The 18517-nt window shown below is 31.9% G+C and overlaps 2 protein-coding genes across 5 annotated transcripts; both read right to left on the bottom strand.

The window, feature by feature from the left end:
• Positions 1-1583: 1583 nt before the first annotated feature.
• Positions 1584-3338, bottom strand: LOC124910318 (DNA replication complex GINS protein PSF1-like). 2 transcript variants are annotated; one of them, XM_047450948.1, is made up of 7 exons: positions 3182-3338; positions 2799-2911; positions 2645-2712; positions 2442-2555; positions 2191-2353; positions 1941-2087; positions 1584-1849 (listed from the first exon to the last, which is right to left on the bottom strand). In XM_047450948.1, exons 2-7 carry the CDS (start codon positions 2874-2876, stop codon positions 1823-1825), a joined length of 597 nt encoding a protein of 198 aa, XP_047306904.1. In that variant the 5' UTR covers positions 2877-2911; positions 3182-3338; the 3' UTR covers positions 1584-1822. The 2 variants fall into 2 exon arrangements, with proteins under 2 accessions (XP_047306904.1, XP_047306905.1); XM_047450949.1 differs by having other exon boundaries at positions 2799-2908; positions 3182-3326.
• A 674-nt stretch (positions 3339-4012) lies between these two features.
• On the bottom strand, positions 4013-18042 carry LOC124944723 (probable ubiquitin-like-specific protease 2B). 3 transcript variants are annotated; one of them, XM_047485063.1, is made up of 18 exons: positions 17900-18042; positions 17689-17811; positions 16378-16697; positions 16200-16287; positions 16048-16094; positions 15429-15617; positions 15268-15343; positions 12331-12433; positions 11516-11581; positions 11280-11411; positions 10693-10893; positions 10545-10600; positions 10366-10459; positions 9400-9490; positions 7746-7865; positions 6402-6764; positions 5308-5566; positions 4013-5205 (listed from the first exon to the last, which is right to left on the bottom strand). In XM_047485063.1, exons 2-18 carry the CDS (start codon positions 17780-17782, stop codon positions 4448-4450), a joined length of 3057 nt encoding a protein of 1018 aa, XP_047341019.1. In that variant the 5' UTR covers positions 17783-17811; positions 17900-18042; the 3' UTR covers positions 4013-4447. The 3 variants fall into 3 exon arrangements, with proteins under 3 accessions (XP_047341019.1, XP_047341018.1, XP_047341017.1); XM_047485062.1 differs by having other exon boundaries at positions 4013-5563; XM_047485061.1 differs by having other exon boundaries at positions 4013-5566.
• Between the last annotated feature and the right edge of the window lie 475 nt (positions 18043-18517).

An 18517-nucleotide genomic window follows, 5' to 3' on the forward strand; every position in this document is an offset into this window, starting at 1 on the left:
TATTTTCTTTGTTTATTATGATTTGTTAAAATATTGATAACATTTACTTATTATAATGAGTAATGACAAAACTTTGATTAATCATTTTTAAAAATAAATTCAACTTAAGACTTTAATTTTAAAGTTTAATACAATTTCATAATTTGTAGACCTTAAAACCATCTCTTTATTTTTAGGCATGATAATAATTATCACTAATTAAATATAAATAAGCTCAAATGTTAACAAAAACAAGAGAACTAATTAATTAATTAAAATTTAACATAAAATCTATTTTGTTGCTACAAAGAGAACTTTGTTTTGAAAAATAATTTAATTTAAGATATTTTGATATATAAATAACTAGAGATATTTTATTCTTATTAAATAAAGTATCCAATGGTTATGAATTGATAAGTTGACCGAAAAACTGGACCTAACTCAACCTATTTAAAAATTTCGATTATAATATTTTATTATTTTTATTTCACCTAACCTAATGAAAAACATTTTTATTTTAAACTTAATAGTTATTTATAAGACGATGTTTTTAAAAATAATTAGACATATATGATAATATTTAAGCACTATTTTCAAATAAATTTATTAATTAAATATATAGAGACATGATATTGGAGAGAAGTTTTGGAGAAAATATAAGAGAATTATCGTGACATTGAGTGATTGGTTGAAAAAATAAATTTCGTTAATCAAATTGTATCAAATCATTTCATTCACATTTTCTCTTTCAAATTTCTTCTTAGAAAAAAAAAATATTAATCTAAGCTTATTTTCCCACCACCAATAGAAAAAAAAAGTGTATGATTTTTGCTCCGTCAAACTCAATAATATAATATATAAACGGCTTAATTGCTATTTGGGGTTAGTATTAATATCTTATTGTCGCTAGGCTAAAAAATGGATAAAAAAAAGGGACAACAGATTAAGTATGTAGCCCGTAAACACTTAACCATTTAACCCGACGCAAAACTTAACGCCTCACGGGTTCAAACCCAGGAACTTATGGTTAATATCTACTTTTAAATGAACCTATTTTTTATAATTGGTATGTTTAAATGATCTTTTATTAATTTATACAATTGAAGTGAGAGAGCTATACAAATATGATTTAAATGAGATAGTTGTACAAATATATATTAAGTGATTTTTTTTCCTATGCATTTATTTGTTTTTAATATACTAAATTATAATATATTTTAGGTCAACAACTAAAATATTTTTATCTAAAATTTATTCATATAATTATTATCTTCTAATTCTTTATTAACTATCATTATTATTTATTTATTCTATTCATAAGAATTGTTTTTTAATATATTATCTAAAATTTTAACCCTAAAAATGTTCAATGATTTATACATGTATATTAATTTACAATGTAACTAACCTACACTTACCTTTTATCTTAATTTGAAATTAACTCAACATTATTTATTTACCCTTAATTCTTTTATTAAATCTGTGTTGACCTGTACCACTTAGAAAAATAACCTAGTTTATATAATAAAATATGAGACTAAATGAACCAAATTTATTTTAATTACATAGTAAATAAAATCTAATAGTCTTCTGATGCTGCAATCTGAAATGAACCTGATGTATTACTAAATCAAATAGTCAAATTTACAAAAACAAGTAATTAGAGTTTTAGGGTTCATCAACATACAAACTAACTAGGGCCTTTGAGTACTAGAAAGCATGAAGAACATGCTGCCAACATTGCTCAATAACCTGAAGAATTACATTTTTTTTTTCACCATTAAAATAACGCATAATTATGATTTTTCTCACTGAAATACCTCGTAAAGGTTCACTCACTCACTCAGCTTGTAAGCTCTTCCATCAATCCCTATCATAATGAAGAAAACAATGAAATCGGCAGCTTTAACTCATTCATACAAGTGTTCTTTCAACTAAGTATATGAAAACACTAATTGAACCTGAGATATGTATGTTTCGGCATCAGTCCTTCTTAGAAACAGAATCGAATGCTTAGCAAGATTCGTTATTTGATCACTCAGAGCCACACTTCCAATATCGTCTAACACTTTTACCTTAAGATAAGGATCCTTAGGTGGCACCATATCCTTTCAACATACCAAGCAAGAACAAAGTTACTATATAATTCTTTCTAATGAGGCTAGTAAAATTAAAATGTATATACTGTACAGAGAAAAGCTATATACCTACCACAGCCAAATCAAGATCAAGGTCAGACATGTAAGATCTGATAGCTGCAGAGTGTTTCTTGGAATAGTCTTTCTCAAAGCTGCTTAGCTTCTCCTGAATTTGTTCAGGAAGCGGAGGCTCAATCATCCAATCCAGATTTCTGATTGTTTCTGCACGATTATACCTGAGATCCAAGGCATATTTGAGAACCATTAACATCATCTGGGTGGTGAGTAAGAATGAAAACAAAGCAGGTCATATGCAATTTTTACACGTAGGACAAGAGACAACGCTTGTTGCGAACCAAAGAAAGGTGATGAATAAGAGCACCATAGTGATGGGGATTTTTAGTTGTTTGGTTGCTCGAGGTTTCTTCTTGAACTTTGCTATGAACGAACACATAATTAACACTCTTGTCAGTCATAAGAACAAAATCAAAATAGTGAAAAACTCTTGATAAAGTAATTGGTACCACCTTAACAAGGATTGAAGCTGATGAAAATGAAAATCACATTCTTTAGTTACTTGAGAAAATAGATTTGCCTATTCAAACAAACAGAAGAAAAAACATAAATAAATTAGAGGATGAATGAACTTCCTTATGGTTGAATTAAGAGAACTCGTCATACATTGAATACAGATAACTGCTGCCCTGGTTCACTGATCGAAAGTTCTTTCACCAACTCCCCAGCATTCTTGGCGTACATATCTTAATAGTATAATGTGTTTTATGCTAGAGCTGCTGCGATATTACAATCAAACATACGCATCATAATTCATACGTTATAGAACCAAAACGTAAACGTGGAGTATTATTTCAAGCACAGATGGATCAAAATAGAACTAATTTAACTCCAAACAAACCACGGTACATTCATCATCGCAAAATGAGAAAACAGAAAGCACACATTTTGAAAACATTCCAAGTGTTTAACTGAACAAAAGGCGGCTCGCGATTTAACTCACTGAAATCGATAAAGGCGGTAAAATCAGTATAATCGGACGATTTTACCTTAAAGATTTCTTTCCCGATCTTTGGTCCGTGAATCTATAAACGGGAGTAAGGAAGTCTTGTGAATGTCTTTAATGTGAATGGATCGAAGAGAAGTTCTATGAAGAAGAAGACTATTGAGAGTGAGTAAGATTTCAGAAAAATGTCTATGAATAAAGAGAGAAAGAAAATAGAAAGATGAATAATTAGGGTTTTTAAAATTTAAATATCAGGTTCACATATTAATTATTCTGAATTTTATTAGTTATTTATTATTTTAATATGAAAAAAATAATATTTTTTTAAAATTTAATAAATAACTTTTCTATTTTAATTTATATATATAATTAATTTAATAAAAAAAAATTAAATATAATTTTAGGCAAAAGATTTCAGTATATGATAAGTTTATATAGGTTAGTTGTAAGAGAAGAATTATAAATTGTTAAATATTTTTAGAGTTTATTAATTTTTTATTTAATAACTAAAATAAGTTTTAAATAAACTCTTACTAAAATCTAGATTTTATCAGTTTACATATGTAAAACGATTTTAAAAAACAAACTTGATTCGAGTCTCATTGGTCCTACAATTTTAAAAAACAACCTTGATTCGAGTCTCATTGGCCCAATTCGAAGTTCGAATCCCATTTCGTGGAACAAAACAAGTTAAGAAAGATAATGTACTTAGCATGCAATTAGCATTACTAACAAGGGTGACCTGTTCTTGTTCTTTGTCGAGAACCATATCAATACAAACTTGACCTATTTTACCTTATGTCAAACAAAATACACACTCTTACAAAAATGAAACTATGAAAGGAATACAAACTTTTAACTTAAACAAACAGAAGAAATAAAAACTGATCCAAATCTATTAACACAGTAAAATAAATTCAGATGATCATCATCAGTTACAATTAACCACCATCCATTAAACTGATAGAAAACTAAAAAGCTAAGTCCAAAAGAACCCATTGAGATTATTTCTTCAGTTTTTGAAGAGTAAATAATAGTATATCTAACAATATTGTTGGTTTCTTCTCTTCTTCTTCTTCTTCTACACTTTCCTAAATATTCAACTTCAACAAGGAGAGGTTTTGTGCCTCGGCAGACAAATAGACAGACAGACAGGCACCACTAATCAAAGAAAGACTACAATTGTTGTCTACGACGCATCATCAATTCACCTACCTGTCCTATCATGTCACATCACACAATCCAGGCAAACCCGAACCATTTGAACAAATCAACCTGCACAAAACTAAAAATAAAATCCCGGACTAATTCAAACAAGTTCACTTGCAATATCATCTGTGCAGTTATCCTCATGCAAATGAGGCGTAAGACGTAATCTTTTGGCTTCAGGTTTGATGCTAATAAATTCCAACAACGCTTCTCCACCAGCACTAATTTCGCTATGTTCCACCATTGAATCATCGGCAGTCCTTTTGGATGGTAGAGTTGAATTCTCCCCATCTTGCAACTTGTTCATTTCCTGAACCGGGATGATAGTTGAATTCTCCCCATCTTGCAACTTGTTCATTTCCTGAACCGGGATGATAGTTGAATTCTCCCCATCTTGCAACTTGTTCATTTCCTGAACCGGGATGATAGTTGAATTCTCCCCATCTTGCAACTTGTTCATTTCCTGAACCGGGATGATAGTTGAATTCTCCCCATCTTGCAACTTATTCATTTCCTGAACCGGGATGATAGTTGAATTCTCCCCATCTTGCAACTTGTTCATTTCCTGAACCGGGATGATAGTTGAATTCTCCCCATCTTGCAACTTATTCATTTCCTGAACCGGGATGATAGTTGAATTCTCCCCATCTTGCAACTTATTCATTTCCTGAACCGGGATGATAGTACTGTTGTTGTTCTCAACGGGATCCACTGTAATTAATTCAAACATCGGCTCATATACATTTGTTTTGTGGGCTAACTTCTCGTTCGAACCCAAATAAGCAGAATGGTCTAAGTTATATAGTGATTCTTCTGCTGTTGTTGTACTTCCATTGGCAGTTTGGTTTCCATCTGGTTCTAATATAGAATAATCATCAAAAGTGGATTTTCCAACCCCATAAGACCATCCAAATGGGTCATTTGAGAAAGAGGTGAAACAACCAACAACATTATTATTACCTATTTGTTCCCCATAATTAGGAGCCGCAATTTGTAATGTATCATTGGGAATGGTGGAGTGATTTGATGAATTTGGTTTATCAATTTGCTCTAATGCCAAACTATGACTCTCAGCCTGGACCAATAAGTCATTAGAGTCCAACTGTCTTGAAGGGAAGGACAAGAAGCATGGCTCTTCTGGGAGAACCATAGATAACTTAACGTCGTTTCCATTTAATGATGTACAGAAAAAATGTTCATTGGCTCCAACATCTGGCTGCTAGGAAAAAAAACATGCAAAGGAATAGTTATAATTTATCTAGGGAATATCCAAGATCTGTAACTTCTCTTTTAAGGAAAAAAACGAAAGAAAATTGTTGTTGAAAAAATACCCTTTTTGATAAAAAAAAGTTTGATTATTTGAGGTTATTTAGGTCAAATGATTCAAATATCTTTTGTATTAAATTTTTTAAAATGTTATAAAAAATAGTAAGGATATTTTAGTCTATGATCTGAATGATTTAATTGATGATGAAATAAGGGAGTTAAATCCAAATAACCCTTCATCAAACAAAGTCCAATTCATGTATAATGGAAAGGTATTAAGCATATTGGGAAGCAGCAATTGGAGTTACAACACTCCGACCGTGACTGAACTTAGATTTTCTATATCATATCAGAAAAAATATAGATAGTGAATGCAGTCAGTGTTCTCTTGTGTTAGTAGAGAATTAGGTTTAAACAGTGAAAATTAGAGAACTACATTTGTGAGTATTCAATTGAATCTTTTAAGCTATTCTAAAATTTGGTGAGCAGTTTTATCTGAAGTAACATCCATACATAAAATACCCGGACCATGAAATAAATGAGATCGCCCCATTTTGAAACACTTGTTGTTTTTGTATATGGATCCGTATTGTGTCTCGGACTAAATTTAGTTTCCAATTTTTTCTGTATATGGAAACGTATCCAGATACACAAACAAAAACAATAAGTGTTTTCAAATGGGGATTCAATCTCACACAAGTCAGCTATGCTAGCAGAGTATTCAGTATTCACCTAATGTTCATTAGATAAAGTGCAGGACTATATTCATTCGTAGGAGTTGAAAATACCTCATTTATTTGAACAGGGCTAATAAACCCACCAGTGGATGCTTCTTGGTCAAAAATTGGAGAGTTACCCTTAACATATGATGTTGTGGCATTTTCTGTCACAAGAAGCTCCCTTAGAACAAGACCTGAATCACCAATACCACACTGGGTCGTCCTCTCTGGTAATAAAGTGATCTCGATCCCCAGATCTTTAGGACAACTTGACACGTTCCCCTGGCAGTTCAACTCTAAGGGAAATGCATCACCATTTGTAGATCCATTATTAGTTTCAGAGGTTTCCACCTTAAGCATGTCATGAATAAGACGCTGGATTGAACCACGCTTAAGAGAAGCCTCAACTGGAGGAAACCAGTCCATATTTAGCTGAAAAGATGATAGTATGATGTGAAACATAAGAACAATCTAACATACAAAGCGCCAAAAAGTTATTCATTATCACAGATAACCAACAATAAAATATCAAGATAGAGAGTATCAATCAAATGGCAAGTGATTAAAAATAACTAAATAAATGTTTTTTTTCTGACTACAACGAGAATATCAGAGCTAAATTAGGCAGGAATCAATAACTCCCTCACATATATATTTTTTTTCATGTGCATTTTTTATTGTTGGACTCTACACAATATGGCTGCCACTTTATTGCTTTTTGAATCAAATGAACTAACTTTTGAGTAAACTGACTACAATGCCCTTCCCTTATACTGTGATATTTTTTTCTCCATCACCAGAAGTACCTAGGATGAATTTTGGGCCTTGTTTGATCTTGAGTCATTTTGAGTTATTTTAGGGTTTTATAAATTCTCTCTATCACATCACTATCTTTCTAATCATCAAATCACTTAATTTATCAATAAAAATATCAAAAGACTTTTACTCTACTTTTATTAAATTTAAATACAAAAGGACATTTTAATAATTTATCTTACACAAATCAAATAACCCATTTTTTTATCAAACAAGGTTTTTTTGGATAAAATCCAAGATCAAACGAGCTCCTAGGGTTATTATTTGAATAACCAAATGGTTATTTCCAAATAACTTTGCTTGATGTAGGTTATTGAAAATCAAGTTATTTAGGTAAAAAGACATTAGTGGTATAAATATATAATGAAGAAATAACTTTAAAAAAGAAAAGAATATATGTTATTTTGATTGATGATTTGAATGATGTAATTGTCAAGTACATAGTTGATTAGATAGTAAATTATTTGAAGTTAATCTCAAATAACCCACATCAAACAAGGCCTTGGGTGTCTAATAAATACCTAAAGTTGACAAAAAAAAAAGACCATATCAAGAAAGAGATAACTCAATACTAGCTGAGATGTATGATTCACTTACAAAGTTGGAAAGTTTTGTTATTCTGAAAGGGTTAAAGCTATCAGGAGCATCATCCACAAAGCACTCAGCATAATGCAGCAAGAACAACCCACAATCAAATGAATTTTGCTGCTGTGGTACCTACATATCACAAAATAAGACATCTAAGTCATCAGATAAGAGAAAGAAAGTTTGCAATCCAACTTCAACCATTCAAGGACATCGATAAAATAATTGCTAAAATATTTGCTTGTTTTCATACTAATGGTAGTATGATTTTGTAGTTGTCATTACTACTTTTATAATCAAATAGATGTGACAAGTGAAATGTTCAGTCATTTATTCTTTTTTATGGCCGGTAGATACACTTGTGTTTTATTTTTAACTAGAGAACCAGGAATAAGATTATTTGCATGTCTAACATATATCAATTGCATTTATAGAACACTTCTAAGATAACTTGTTAACCTAAAATGAAATGCAATGCCAGCCAAACAAATCTCAGCCACATACCAAAAGTATGGTTTCAGTTATGAATCACAAGAGAAAAGTCGTACTTAAATATGTTCATTCGTCTCTAGTTACTCTCCTACTTTATGGAGTATGTGCATATGTGCGATCATAAAATTGAACTAACACTTCTTTTGAACATATGCATGTGAGAGCTTTATGTCAAATTAAAACCAGAATCAGTAGCAAATCAAGCATTTTATTTGCTTCCAAATAGGTTAAATGTATCGCTCAGTCCAACATATCAAAAATCTGGAACATTTCATATGTTCATTTTGCAGAGATTTAGTGGTGTTGAAGTGTGGACGGGGAGGGATCTTTGCTTTTAAGCCCATCAATATAGTTTTTTTCCTAGGACTTCTGAACTAACTAGTTCCTCTCAGGGAAGAAAGAAAGCATGTCCTCATTATCTATAGTAATAGTAGTAGACATAGTCCACCCTAAAACCACCAATTGGAAGGAAAATTGTAAGCCCTTATAGAGCAAACACATCAAAATACCTCTTCATTTAATATAATAGTATAGGTTGTATAAAATAATTACATTGCTTGCAGATACTCAACTGTCGAGACCTATATTGACGTCTCCTAACTTTTCTTTCCAAAGAAAATATGCATCAGTTAGATACAAAAAACTTTAGCATCTAGTCATCACATCTGAAGATTGAATTGACCTAAAATGAAACTATTGTCAAATCATAAGAGAATAAAAGCTGCAATACTGATCTTAAAGAACATGGCCTAGATCAAAATGAAGTCAATACAGTAGTTGACACAACTTTTAACGCAAGATGTATCCTATTTGAAAGCTGTTGGTTTCCACTAAAACCGGTTTGTTGTAGATATGGATGTATACAAGTATTTAAGTTGAACATCACACCAGTTGATTACTATAGATGTTTTCATATGCAAAAATAAAATAAAAGCATTAGAAGAAGCAATTTGCCAAATAATGGTAGTTTTACACAAGAAGCACTTGAAGAGATAATAGGATAAAATAAACTTATGTCACCAAAGTGTTAGCCAAAGGGATGTATCTTCTATTGTGTCCAAAGAAGAGCAAACCAAGTAAAACGTATCAAGTTCAGGTAACATTTATGCCTGAGTATTAGGTTGCATCACAAACTAAAAGAAAAATGAGCAATTATGTTAGCATGTCTACTAACCTCAAGTGGGACAAATCTCAAATTCAAGAATTTACTAGAAATGTCCTCAGATGATTCCTTTTGTCTCTCTTTCCATTCCTCCCACAGATAACTACAACCAAGAATCAAAAAAGCCAAGTTGTGGCATTGCCATTACATAACAGAAAAGGGAAAATATACATCATTGTTGGCTCCTACAGATTACCGGAAACATATAAAAGCAATAAAACATGTCATCTTTAAATAGAAGATGTAATTAATATATAGGAGGCTAAGGAAGAAATTTCCAACAAATATCGTTTCCAAAAATCAAAAATAAAAGAGAGAGAGAGTTGAATAATTAAGACTTTCCCTTAATTGAGTTTCCTTGGCAATTGAACACCTTGTATAGAAAATCTCCTAATTATGAAAGTCTATTTAGTTCACATTTATAGTTTTAAAGTAAACGAAAAAAGTTATAGCTTGGGATTAAGAAAATGTTTTTCATACATAAAGTGTATCAGATGGGAATTCAATGATGAATTCATGGTTTGATACCAATCGACATGAAGCATGGTGTGAAGTTCATCATCATCTATGGAACAGTATAAAAAAGTTTCTCTAATATGGTTTTGTTCAACTGTCAATACTCTAACTTGCCAGCTGTATTCCCACTAAACTCGAAGGAAAAAATCTGATTAGATCTACTCTATGGCAGAAGAACAATGAGAAGTGTTCAAAAAGAGAGTGCATAATATAGTTCCGCTATCAGGTCTATTCTCAATGAGACAATTATAACATCAACTTCATATCCTTCCTTTTCCGAAATTTGTAGTTTTTCATGTAGCATACTCAATTGGAGGATAAGAAGGGAAATTAAATAAGGTCAATTCATTAATATTCTATTCTGCAAAATTTCTAGATACTAGTCCCACAATGTTGGACCAAAAAGGGAGCTTAGAAGGATAAATGTAGGGAGAAAAAAAGACTTGCAGCAGAAAGGCGCACCTTTGAACAATGTTTTTTAGCCCATTATGAGTTCCTTTCATTGAATCCATATGCAATATGCATGGTAGTCTTTGACAGTTTTCGGCATCTTTTTCTGAAACACAAGGAAAACAACAATGTGACTACAAATTTTCCATGGAAATAAATAAGAGATTTTTCACGCTGCAATGAGAACTTGCCTTGAGACTTAACCACATCACCAGGATGACAAATAATAATTAAGCTCCAGTGGTAACTAAGAACAAAAACATGTGAAAAAACAAGTAATTGTTAATTCTAAGAACATAATAATAAATTATTCCACAGTTACTTTAACCAATTTCTCACCTGAAGTTTATGGGAATAAAGATATAATCCTTCTCAAAAATATTCACTTTTCTAGTCCATTTGCGAACACGCTGAAATGCAGCAGCACTTTTAAAAGCACTGGCTGGATCCTTGTCTAGGTCAATCAACTTTCGGAAGAAGAAACTATTGAAAAAGTGGAACCTATGTCTCTGTCCAGGTTGGATCTTATTCTTCACATACCTAACATCAATCAACATGAGAAATGAAGAATTAATTCACATTCAGATCTCACAAAACAAAAGTGGTGTATTCACATATAACTGCTGAAACAGAAAGCACAGCTAAAGTTAGATAAATCCAATAAAGTCCAACTTACAGTGAGATTATGCAAATGGGAAGAGAGAAGAGAAGTTTTTTAGTTGAAGAAAAAGTAAATAATATAACCAATCTTACTCAACTGACAATAAGTTAAAAGAAACCTTCCAGGAAATGCATTACCAATTAGTTAAAAGAAACCATCCAGGAAATAAATGCATTACCAATTAGTTATGCAATCAAGAGTTACTTTTTTCTCCAGGACAAGAAAACTATGTGCCATATGGATAAACATGAAAAAAGCTACGTACTTGATATAGAAGTCAATGATTGTATCATTTACAAATATATCTGGTTGTAGAAGATCAAAATCTCTCTTACTAACAGAAACAGCATCAGGTTCTCCCTTTGGATAAATAACTTCTTGAAACGGAGAGTCAAAACTGCGACATAGCCAGAGCATACCATAAGTAGAAGAATGATGCACGGAAACAGCAAAGGACAACACTGAATATCTTTAACAGAACAGAAATTTGTGTTTGCTTACCTAGGAAAATAATTCTTCTTAGGATCATATGCAAAACTTCCACCTATTAATGGCTCTCCATCATTTCTTTGACAAATCAAAAGTTTATGTTAGATGATTGAAAAGCTAAAACATCATTATATGTTGTAGCATTATCAAAAACAAAATTAGATGATAAAACAAATACATTACTATTACTGTCAGTTCAAATATATATATAAATCAGCGGTGCATCCTCTCTAAAGTGAATCATGGCTTATTTTACATGATAACCCTTTTTTCAGAATTAAAAATTTGCCAAGTCTATGAGTATCATGCCCAGATTATGAAAACACTTGAAGCCCGCTGCAGATGCTTTTACTTTTCCCTACTTCATTTTCTTAGGGCTGGTGCAAGAAGAACATCTATCTAATAACGGATTCTTCACAACAAGTGAAAAAAGAAGCATGTGAGACAACATGATGTTGGGTGAAATTGACATGCATAGGACATGGAAAAATTATAATGATGGATCTTTGCATTGCCATCCACAGCCAGCTCATACCAGAAGACAAAAGTATCACTATAGGCATTTGGTTAGTGCTGCAAAATTCTTAATTTCATTTGTTTAATTATGTGATTTTAAGGTTATATGATTGTCCTTGTGGCGAGCTGGAAATTTGCACTATCCAGGTTTCCAATTCCACATTGGACTTAGGAAATAAATATTTTTCCAGTACCACATTCCTTTAGAAATTATAGAAACCCAAACATACGTAACCAAAATAGATAAATACATAGTAAGGAAGGAAATAACGTAATGGTAGACCATTTAGCTTTCAGAAACCGGCACATACACAAAATGCAGTAGATCTTTGTATTTATCATCCAAGGATGCTATCTCTTCCTGCTTCTTATGCCACTTTGAGTCATCTACAGCAAATATTATCTCCTCGATGCCTGGGGGAGTTGAAAATAACAAAAGGAAAGAGACTAACGTTTAAAGAAAATCACAATCATGAAGTCCATGTGAGCACAAATAAGTAAAATCCAAGATGAAATCGAACCAATTTACACCCAATAAAATTTGATGGACCATTTATTCAAACTATTGTGACCTTGGAAACCATTTATGTCAAAAATTTGCTTTGTCTAGGGATGATATGATGCTCAGAAAAATATATCAAGACTAACTCTTAGAAGAAGAGGAAGGTTTCAAATGGCTAATCACACGACGACATGTGGTCGGCTACTTAATAATATTAGGTTTATTATATTTAATTAGTGTCATTTATTTTAATTTGTTATTAAGATAGTATTTATCTTTCCAATTTATAATGGTAGGTATATTTCTAACTTATTAGGAAAGTATTTTTTTTGCTCTAAATTAGTTACCTTTCCAATTTAGGGTTAGACTAGTCTAAAAAAGTATCTACAACTTATTATTATTTATTATCATCATCATCTTTCACATATACATACTATTCTTGGTAACTTGGAGCAAGGACGCAATCAAGTTTGATAATTGATACTAAAGAAATAAGAGTCAATCTTGACAAGATGGCAGAAGAGGAGGCCATAGTTGAAGATGTATGTGTTGAATCAAATAAATTGTTGGCTCTAGATTCTCGTATCATTCCACAAGACGAGCACTTAGAGATACAAACAGACCTTATTCCAATTGTTATTATTGACGTTTGTTAGAGTCACTATAGTTGCTGACAACTACATCTTCAAGAGTTTCTCACCAGTTCACATGGCAAGCATTCAAAAGAAACCAAATTCTTTGGTGCTAAATTGTGTCCAGCAGCAATATATTGATATTTCTAATATGTTGAAGAAATTTGTTCACAAAGCTCCATTTTTTTAAAATTCAGTTTGTACTATTGGAGATTGACTAGAAATTTTAACTAATTCGTCTTACTTTTTCCGCACAACAATGCACAAAATCGAAGAGCTTTTCAGAATTGTCTTCGATAGAGGAAGATGTTGTTTATTTCAAAATCGAATATTTTTTGAGGAGGGAAGTATTGATATGGAAAGGAGACTATGGTTCGAAAGGCCAGTCACGCGACAGCATGTGACTGGCGAATTAATAGTATTAAGGTTATTATATTTAATTAATGTTATTTATATTAGGATAGTATTTATCATTCCAATTTATAATGGTAGTTATCTTTCTAATTTATTAGGAAAGTATTTTTGCTCTAAATTAGTAGTATATAAGTTTCCTTTCCAATTTAGGGTTAGACTAGTATAAAAAAACATCTACAACTTAATATTATTTATTATCATGATGATCTTTCACCTAGACATATTATTCTTGGTAGCTTGCGACAACTATTGGACAAAATCAAGTTACTAAAGAAATGAGAGTGAATCTTGAAAAGATGGCAAAAGAGGACACCATAGTTGAAGAAGCTCAAATGACTTGTTGACTCCAGATTCCCGTATTATCCACAAGAGAGCACTTGGGGATACAAACAGACCCTATTCCAATTAATATATTGAGATGTTTGTTGGAATCGTTACAGTTGTGCACGAGACTTCTAATTATCTTAGTTGACTAGTACAACATGTTAAGAGTTCTCACCAACTCACGTGGAATGCCGTCAAAAGAGCACCCTAGTTCTTTTGTGTAATTGTGTTGAGGAGCAATATATTGATATTTCAAATATGTTGGAGAAAATTGTTGACAAAGCTCCATTTTTTCAGTTCATCTTGTATTCTTGGAGATTCAAAACAATGTACAAAAACAAAGGACATTTTTAGAATTGTCTTTGATCTAGGAAGATGGTGTTTTTCTTAACACTTAGAGAGGTTGAGTGTCTTCTAAGGAGGGAGTATTGACACGGAAGTGAGACTAAGGTTCTAAAGGGTCCAATCACAAAATGACATGTGATCAACGAATTAATAGTATTAGGGTTATGATATTTAATTATAGTTATCTATTTTAATTTGTTATTATGATAGTATTTATTTCCTCCAAATTAACAAGATAGTAGTTACCTGTCCAGTTTAAAGTTTCACTAGTAAAAAAACATATCAAAGTTACAACTTAATATTTATTGAATGAAAATTTATCAAAGGTTTTATATAGAGGTGGTCAAACAGGCCGTGCCACCCGGGCCGGAAAGGTATGGCTGCAGCAAAACAGTGGTCACACAGGTCGTTGACCAGGATGGCAAGAGTTAATGGCCGTGATGGGCCTTGATTCATTTTTTTGAAAAAAATGTCAATTTTTTACTGAAATCAATAGTGGAACGCAAGAAACGTTCCTAAACAGATTGCAGAAAACAAGAGAGGGTGAAGAAAGAAAAAAAACAAAAAGTAGTTATATTCTGATAAGCTCATGGGCCTTGATTCATGAAACAGCTTAAAGACAATTTCCTAATTGTCATTACAACATTTCTAACACGGGATTGTTTGTTTCGGAAAAGATTTTGCATTATGTTGATTTTGAAGCAATATTTGTGAAGTTAAAATATTAAATAAATCTGAAGATAAAAATAATATGCCTAAATAATAGGTAATTTTGAACCATAGCTTTCTAATAAATCAAATTACAAATTAAGCTAGCGTGTTTCATATAAGTAATTTTTGATTAAATATAAAATTTAATTAGCCAAAGAAGGCCTGATATTAGCAAGAACAAGAAACATGAAAAGTAACTGTGGCTAGAAACATGGAACACCACCTTTTGGATGTAATAACCAAATGCAGCTAATGGAGAAAGATTGAGGAAGTAAAAGTAGTACAACCAAATGAGTCCCAAAGAAATTTGTAGATATTACCTGGGGTTTGATGCTCGTTATCAGCTTGATTTGCATCTTTAGATATCATATGGAGCTTTATCATCACTATCTCAAGCTGAACACAAAAGGAAAGAGTTTATGGGTGGGGTTAACAGAAAAAAACAAAGTAATCAAAATAATAATAGAAGGCAAATATTTACCCTATCAGCAAAATGAATCTTCATATCAACTATGTCAGTTATTTCCCATCTAATTGCTTCTTCATGTCCATAGGCTGCAGAAGTCTTCAACTCTATGCATGTAGCCGAGAAAATTAACATAGCATCTGCACGATGTCTACCATGATAAACAACAAAATCGGGATGCACAACTGCAGTATTCCTGTCACCCTACCACCACCAAGCAGTCATCAAAGCTCTACCAAGGAAATTCCATGAGAAAAAAATACAAAAGGTAGAAATAGTTGATTGATCTAATTTCAGAAATAAAAAGACAACATTTAATGTTGATAATACAACATATGAACTTCCCAGCAAATCATCTCAATGAATAGTCAGATGTGCAAGCATAAATCACATAGCAAATCTGAAAATAGGTTGAGCTTCTAGTATAATGATGGAAAAGCAATTCTTTTTTTATAATATGTGAGCCTTCTTATTTGAACAAACAGAGTATTCACTAGTCAACAGAACTGATTGAAAATATACACTAAAAAAAGAATAACCTAATCCAAAATCCCATCTCACAATAAGAATGGAATGGGGAACAGTATTGGAAATAATGGACCATGAAACAAGATATCACAATAAGAATCTATACCATCTTCCAATTGATGGAGAAACGATTGTAGATTGAACCATCCACAACTGCAATGAAAAATAAATTTTATGATGGGAATAAGGTACTGCTCATGTATGAGAAACATAACATATGGGACACTGTATTAGGCAAACAAAGATTGAGATTGGAACCTTGACCATCTTCCGAGACATCTGCAACTGACTTAGTATTCTCATCCATGTTTATATCATCATCCGACATTTCATCAACTGAATCATCCTGCAAATCAAACATTTTATGCATCTACATGATAATGATGCATAATGAAATCCATGAGTTGATAAAAGAATCAGTGGAAGGTCATTATACACAAGATGAAGACTGGTGAGAGGTCCAATTTGATTGTCTCTCATTAGCTGAAGTTACTTGAGGGATCAAAGTTGTTGCTTCAGATTGATAGATATTTCCTTGCATAAGGCTATTTGCAAAGAACTGAGGTTGTTGTATATCACAAGTTGGACTGAACAAACTGGCGTCATCAAATCTGTAGATGGCATTGGAAGCAGAGTCGTCTATGCTAGGAACACTACAAGAGATATTATGATCATGTTGATCATGAATTACATCATCTTTGTCAGAACCCTGTGGACAGCCAATTTCTTTCAACTGAATATTGGGTTCGTAGGCAGCTGCAACGAATGCAACGATAAGGGTGGTAAGAAGTTGACTTTTAAAATATGGGTAGATGAATGATGTTCACACTTTTTTGACAATCTTAATTCCATAATATCATTCTCATGAAAACTGTACGTGGCTATTACATCAATCTAAATGAAGTATAAGTTGTATTCGGAGTAACATAAAATGATGCATGGTGAATATGGATTAGTATTAATTGCACGGGAAAGAAATGAGAGAAAAATATAATATCATCTTCTGTCACAAAGAGGCTGCAAAATTCATAAATGATGGTTTTATTAGGTCTTAACTAGCAACTATCATGATAGTCTTGCTCTTTGGCAAGGTGCAACCTTTCTCTTTCATCTGCTTTTCCTTGGAATGTGCAAAACATCTTTTAAACCACCCTAAAACTGAACCAACTGATCAATGTGATCCTTCAGTATCCCAAGCCTAAAACATACAGGTTCTATCTGCAAATTTATCTCCTAGGTTACACCACTACAAATTTTCAGAACCTTATCCTATTAAACCAATGCAAAGTTAGATGCATTATCAATGACCTACTTGTGGCATCTTGTTTCGAAACAAGAAACATACTTTCGTTTAAATGAAGTTACAGGATCAAAGGTTGTGGTTTTGCAATTTGTATTATTACCCTCGATCTAATATCATATTCCTACGATGTAGAAACCAAGAAACTTAACCCATAGGCCATCATTACAGGCAATGGATCATGATAGTGCATAACACAAAACCATCACTGTAAACTTAACTCATAGAGTATAAAGACCATGAATATAGTTCACGAAGCAGTATCCAAAATTGATTGATCACACGAAACATGGAAAATAAAATCCGAACACACAATAATAACTATAAAACTGAAGTAAATTTTTGCGCATAAGTCCAATAACAAATCTTCAACGACAATTAACAATGATTCCAATAAAAGAGATCAAAGAGAGTCATACATATCAGCAGATAAGATGGATAACTTACGATTAGGAGTACTGCTTTTATCGTACTTGAGGGTCAAATTGGCGGAAACGCATTCAGTCCTTTCATCTTCCTCCGCAAACTCGAATGCTTCCATGTTTGTAGCAGACACCTTTCTGTGAGTTTCTACATAGATATCGGCCGAGACAAGAAGATCAAACGACCGGATAAAAGGTCAAAATTAGGGTTTTACAGACATTGATAATCTTGTCACCTGGATTCCAGCTTAGAGAATAACTTCGATCGAGTAGCTAGATTAGAAAGAGAAGAACAGAATTCAACGATTTTGACAAAGGAAGACTTGATCATTCAATTTGATTTATAGTAGTAGTTTAGGTGGAGGTTCTATCTAATGAATCAAGGAAAACCCTTTTCAAGCAAGAAAAGTAGACGAACCAATTTTTATTTTTATTTTTGTAAAATAAAATAAAATAAAATATATATAATTGAAAAAAATATATATAATATAATTTTTGTTTGTCTTTGTATATAAATTTGGGGAAAGTTTTCTATACAAAATTGGAGAAAAAATATTTTTATATTTATTTTCATCAAAAAAAAAATTATCTATTTTAAAAATATTTTTTATGTTAAATATAGATTAAATTACTATCAAATTTATAAGTATTGAAATTAATTGAATTGGTGTAGCTACAAAATATCACTTTATACTTGAATGCTTTCGTATTCCCCGGGTGTAACTCCCCCGATGGGAAGCCCCTTGTTACTTTTAAATTAAATTATTTTAAAGTGATTTTTTACCTTATATTTCATATTTGATTCACATTATATTAAAGTAAGATAACAATGCTAAAATTATTTATTAATTTTC

Source organism: Impatiens glandulifera, chromosome 7, assembly GCF_907164915.1.
Source record: "Impatiens glandulifera chromosome 7, dImpGla2.1, whole genome shotgun sequence".
Classification (NCBI taxonomy): domain Eukaryota; kingdom Viridiplantae; phylum Streptophyta; class Magnoliopsida; order Ericales; family Balsaminaceae; genus Impatiens; species Impatiens glandulifera.